Source organism: Notolepis coatsorum, assembly GCF_963971535.1.
Source record: "Notolepis coatsorum genome assembly, chromosome: 7".
Classification (NCBI taxonomy): domain Eukaryota; kingdom Metazoa; phylum Chordata; class Actinopteri; order Aulopiformes; family Paralepididae; genus Notolepis; species Notolepis coatsorum.
In genome coordinates this window covers 29,871,333-29,876,338 of record NC_140171.1, presented here as the reverse complement: position 1 = coordinate 29,876,338, position 5,006 = coordinate 29,871,333, and the positions used below count along the sequence as shown (strand labels likewise).

The window sequence follows — 5,006 nt, the reverse complement described above, 5'->3', positions numbered from 1 at the left end:
GAAGTTAGCAATTTGGCTTTAAAAAATTTGAACATTAACAAAACGTAAAATCCTTTGGTGAAGTACACATTTACCATTAACACAACATGAGGCAGTATCAAGGACAAACTTACTGGTAAACGGGAAAGGCCGTTCATTTCCACCATAGGGGGGGGGGGGGGATGCACCGGGGCTAAATGAGGTTAATTTTGTTTTCTTTCTATTTAAACTTTGTCTGGCATGATGTTGACTAATACAGTCCATCATTTCCCTGATCGCTTTAGTATTTGGAACCTGAGCACTGTGCTGCATCCGGTCACCAGACTCCAATACCATCCAGTGGGGCACGTGATAGCCTTCATAAACCATGATGCTTTGCATTTCTAAAACAAGAGGAAGCTCACAGTATAATCATACTTGTCTTCATATGTTCTACAGAGGAAATGGTTGCAAACCGTACATCGTATCAAACATTATAATGAGTTTAAAAGGCCTTGTGCTATCTGTGGCCTAAAACACCTGTCCCATTGGATTGGACTGGAGCCTGGTGAGAGTATCTCAATACTAAATGAATGAGTGAAATGATGGCCTGTAGGCCTACTAGTCAACGTCATGCCAGACAGGGCTTGGGTTAATTATATTATTATTAAAAAAAAATCAAGTGAACCCTACCTTTAACATTTAAAATGTTTTCTGTAACTGTGCAATGAGTCATAGCATCTGAAAAAAATCTATACCTTCTTTACAGAAAAAAAGTATAGCCATGCTTTGTCAAATACACATCAGTCAAATTTATTTTTATTTACATCTTGACTGAATAAATCCGAATTTGATGAAAGCATACATGCATACAATAAACCTTGAATTTCCAACTGAGGCCCTTCATTATCATAGCATACTATATGCAACTATGTGCTTTGCAATGTACAGACTGAGCATTATTGACCATAATACATCAACAAAAAACGGTAACATTTCATGTACTGTAAACACAGCCTTGCATTGCACAAGATTTTCCATTTGGATACACAACTTTTAATTAAAAACTGAAAACCATTCACTTTGAACTCCAATTAATACTCGTCTGAATTTACATAACGTATAAACCACACAGTATAATAGGATCATAGATATTCTAGAATATGTACACACGACTACATTTACAATAATACAATTTGTGAGAGCCTAAAAAGTTGTTGATATTGTTTTCTGTATAACAAACTGCACTTAATAAAACAAAGCACATATTGTATAATAGAAAGTAACTGTATATTAGCAAATGTCAGAGATCATACTTTTGATTCTGTGTGACACATTTCAAGTATTTGAAACACGCGCCTGTGGTGGTCTTCAAACAGCTCGAGTGGCCTTAAAGCTGCAGTAGGCGACTTTGGAAATTAGCAAGAGCGAGTTTACCTGCCCAGCAGAAACAGACCAAGCTCTGCATCACTTTTCAAGCATTTTTTCCCCCCACATTCCTCGTCAAAAACTACAAACAATGTGCAAAATTGAAAAATTCAGCTTAGCTTAGGTGCCTCTGGGAGTCTGTGGAAAACCTTTGTTGAGCGTGCATGGGCTTGAAAAGTGATGTAGAGCTTGCTCTCTTTCTCCTGGGCAGGTAAATTCACTCCTGTTAGTTTCTCAGAAGTTGCCCACGGCAGCTTTAAATAAGAGAGCATGCAAGAGACGCTGCATTTCCCAGCTCTCCTCTGCCAAACATGTCTTTGCATCGACAAACGACGAAGAGCTGTAACTTGCTGTGGGAGAAAATGAGAGCACAGCAGTGTAGTGATTGACACTGTGTGTTGTTTTAATACTGTGGTGTGCTTTTAACAGTATCAATACTACAAAATAAGATTAGTCTAACAAGCTCAATTACTGGCTCCTCGGGGTACAAGGTACCACTCTCCCAGCTTACTGGAGGGTCATTTAACTTTTATCCGGATTAGAAAGGAAGAGAAAAACCATAATTTAGCTTTTAGTCCATATATCAATCATCCTGAAAAATAGATATGAGTGTTGATATTTTGTTTATCAAAACAGACATCTCCGGGCACGTTCTTTGATGGCTAAAAATGTAAAGGGGAAAAAAGCAGCTATGGCTTATGATTAAAGGATGAAAGCAAGGCAAACAAGACTCCTCAAATGAGATGAGTACTCTCTCCGGGAGGACAAAAAAAGCACACAGGCCTCTCAACACTGTGGCTGGCAGGCTGTGTGGCCTATAGTAGGAATATAGCAGGAAGGGAACATTTCCATGGTGAGGAGGAGGTAAAGGTACATGCAGGTGTCAGAGGAGATGGAGAGAGAGAAGTAAGATAAAGAAAGAGGGGTGTTCTGCAGGGATACCCCCTCTCCCCATTGAGATTTGGTTTAGTCTTCCCGTTCATGGATAGAGAAAAGCACTGTGCTCCAAAGGCACATTTCTTGGATCTTTTTGGCACAGGGTTTGGCCAGTGAAGGGTGGTTGGTGGTGGTGGTGGTAGTGGGGGATCAGGGAGATGCCAGGCAGAATGAGGGGGTATCAGATAAGAGGATGTCTCCTTAAGATGTATCGCCCCCCAATTCTCCCTCTTATTTCTTTCTTTCTTTTTGAATTTTTTATAATTTTTTATTTGTCGATGCCTCTGTTCTGTCTATCAAAGTCTCCTGAGATTGTGCTCCTCTGTACAGGAGCCTTTCGACAGGGTGATGTCGTCGACAGCCATCTCTCCATTCCTACCTCGCCTGCGCTCCCCCTTCAGGATCACCTGGGAAAAGCAACACAAGTATCGTTCATGTGCTTAGAGAGACAACCTTGTTTCGGATGTACAGGTTTATTATAATTATGCATGATTTATCACATCATTAGGTGGAACTGTCAGCATTACAATGATCCAACAATTTGATACCCACTGTTTTTTTTCATTTAATAAACAAGATTAGATTTATTTTCTCTTCACGCCTCCCAGTAATCTTTTGCAAGGCACATAGTCATTTAAACGCTTATTGATTTTATATGACATGGCCAAGGCATATCTAAATGTGACTGGAATGTGGTGTACTGTATGGCTTCATGGTTTAAGATTAGGGTTAATGATAATGATGTGAATGTGAGTAAATGTATGAGTCTAAAGCAAGATATTGCATCATAAAGGTTAAAGGGATAAGCCACCCATTGTAAGAAGTCTATCTGGTTGGCTACAAACCTACAGAGACCTGAGTCATCTCAGTCAATCCAAAAAGAAATTGCACCAGTAGATTTTTGAGGTACAGAAAACAGAAATTCTTAGCATTTGTTAGCAATGCAATATAAAATTGTCTCTGAAAATAAAATGTATGTTTCTTTTTATAGTTAAAGGTGCGCTATGTACTGTCGTTTCAGAGGAAGGACATTTGTTTGCAGAGCCTGCGAGAGACATTTACTGTAATTATTTCAATCTATTTTTACACTGTGAATGAAACCTAAGCCTAGAACATGTTAACATTATGTTTGTTAACAAAATCACGGGCTCTGCCTTTGTAAACAACAGTCATTCTACCAGTCTGTAGTGGCCAGCGTTCTCTTCTATGCTGTGGCATGCTGGGGGGGCTACATCAACTCGAGGGACACCAACAAACTGAACAAGCTGGTGAGGAAGGCTAGTGGGAGTCTAGCTGGTCAGACTAGAGGTGGTGGCAGAGATGGGGGTGAGAAGGAAGCTGGCTGCTATCCCTCCCACCCTCTCTACGGTGAGCTAGTCAAGATGAGAAGCACGTTCAGTCACAGACTCATACCCCCCCCCCCCCCTACACTCAACTAACCGCCTCGGCCAGTCCTTCATACCAGCGGCCATCAGCCTCCACAACAGTGGGCAGGGACTGCTGCCAGACATCCAACTACAACTACTAGGAACCTAAAAAGGACAACAATACTACCTTATGCATACTGCACCTTATGTGAATACTGTATATTTCAGTTAGTTAGTTAGTTCATTATATTGATTTGTTATATTGTTTACACTGCTTGTTTTTACTACCTGTACCTCCCCTCCCCCTCCCCCATGCTGCTATGATGCCTGAATTTCCCCAAGGGGATCAATAAAGGAATATCTTATCTTAATTAAATAGTAACCATTCAAGTAGCTTTCTAGCTTCCTGTTCCAGGGATCCAATTTTCCTCTGAGGGCAGTTTGTTTATTCAGTTATGAAAATATACCGTAGGAGTTATTCACTTCCCTGACTTTCACAAAACTACATAGTGCACCCTTAACTATTGTGTTAAGTGGATCTGCCTTATGCATCATCACCAAGCCATTTCTCCACTGACTCTTAGATGTGCGCAAGCAATGTAAGAAATTAATAAAACCAACAATAAATATAAGACGGTAAATGGAATATTAATACAGTCTATTCCACTATAGCTACATCTGCGCGATTGGGTTTAGTTCTTATTTATTTATTTTCGGACATGGTTTGTTGAGTCATGACTATAATATATGTAAAACGTAATTAATGATACAAATATTGTCGTATTTATTATCATAATAATTATTTAATTCTGCAGATGTCTGGAGTAAGGCTGTCCCCGAAGCCTGTTTTTGGGATTCGAACTTCGTCAGGGTTTTTCGAACAGACGTTCGAACCTTCGTTTTAAAATATATTTTTTTAAATAAAAAATAAAATTCACTTTTCTTTTAATAATAATAATAATATTTTTTTATTTATACAAATAAAAAATTCGAATGTTGATTTAGAATTTGAATGCCAACGTAATGAACGAAGGTTCCAACGTTCGAACGTTTGGGCTCAGCCCTAGTCTGGAGAACCGAAGTGAACACAATCCCCAAGGACTTCTCCCAAATGAACCCGTTAAAAACACGGGCGCACACCGGTCTGTCCGACTTACTGTAAATCCTACAAACAAATTTACAAAACTAAGCCGTTTGGAGAATGCCAAAGAAGTTCGTAAATCGAGTTACGAAGGAATTTCTTGGCAACTTTCTCGTATGTCCGTTCGAGAATGAGGACCATTGTTAATAAAGGATCCCCTTATTCAAATGTCCGCA

At 39.5% G+C, this 5,006-nt stretch overlaps 1 protein-coding gene across 1 annotated transcript in view; it reads right to left on the bottom strand.

The window, feature by feature from the left end:
• Positions 1-752: 752 nt before the first annotated feature.
• Positions 753-5,006, bottom strand: part of npnta (nephronectin a) — a 65,992-nt gene continuing 61,738 nt past the window's right edge. Inside the window, 1 exon segment of the mRNA XM_084318229.1 lies at positions 753-2,729. Coding sequence (XP_084174355.1) covers positions 2,619-2,729 — 111 coding nt within the window. The 3' untranslated portion in view covers positions 753-2,618.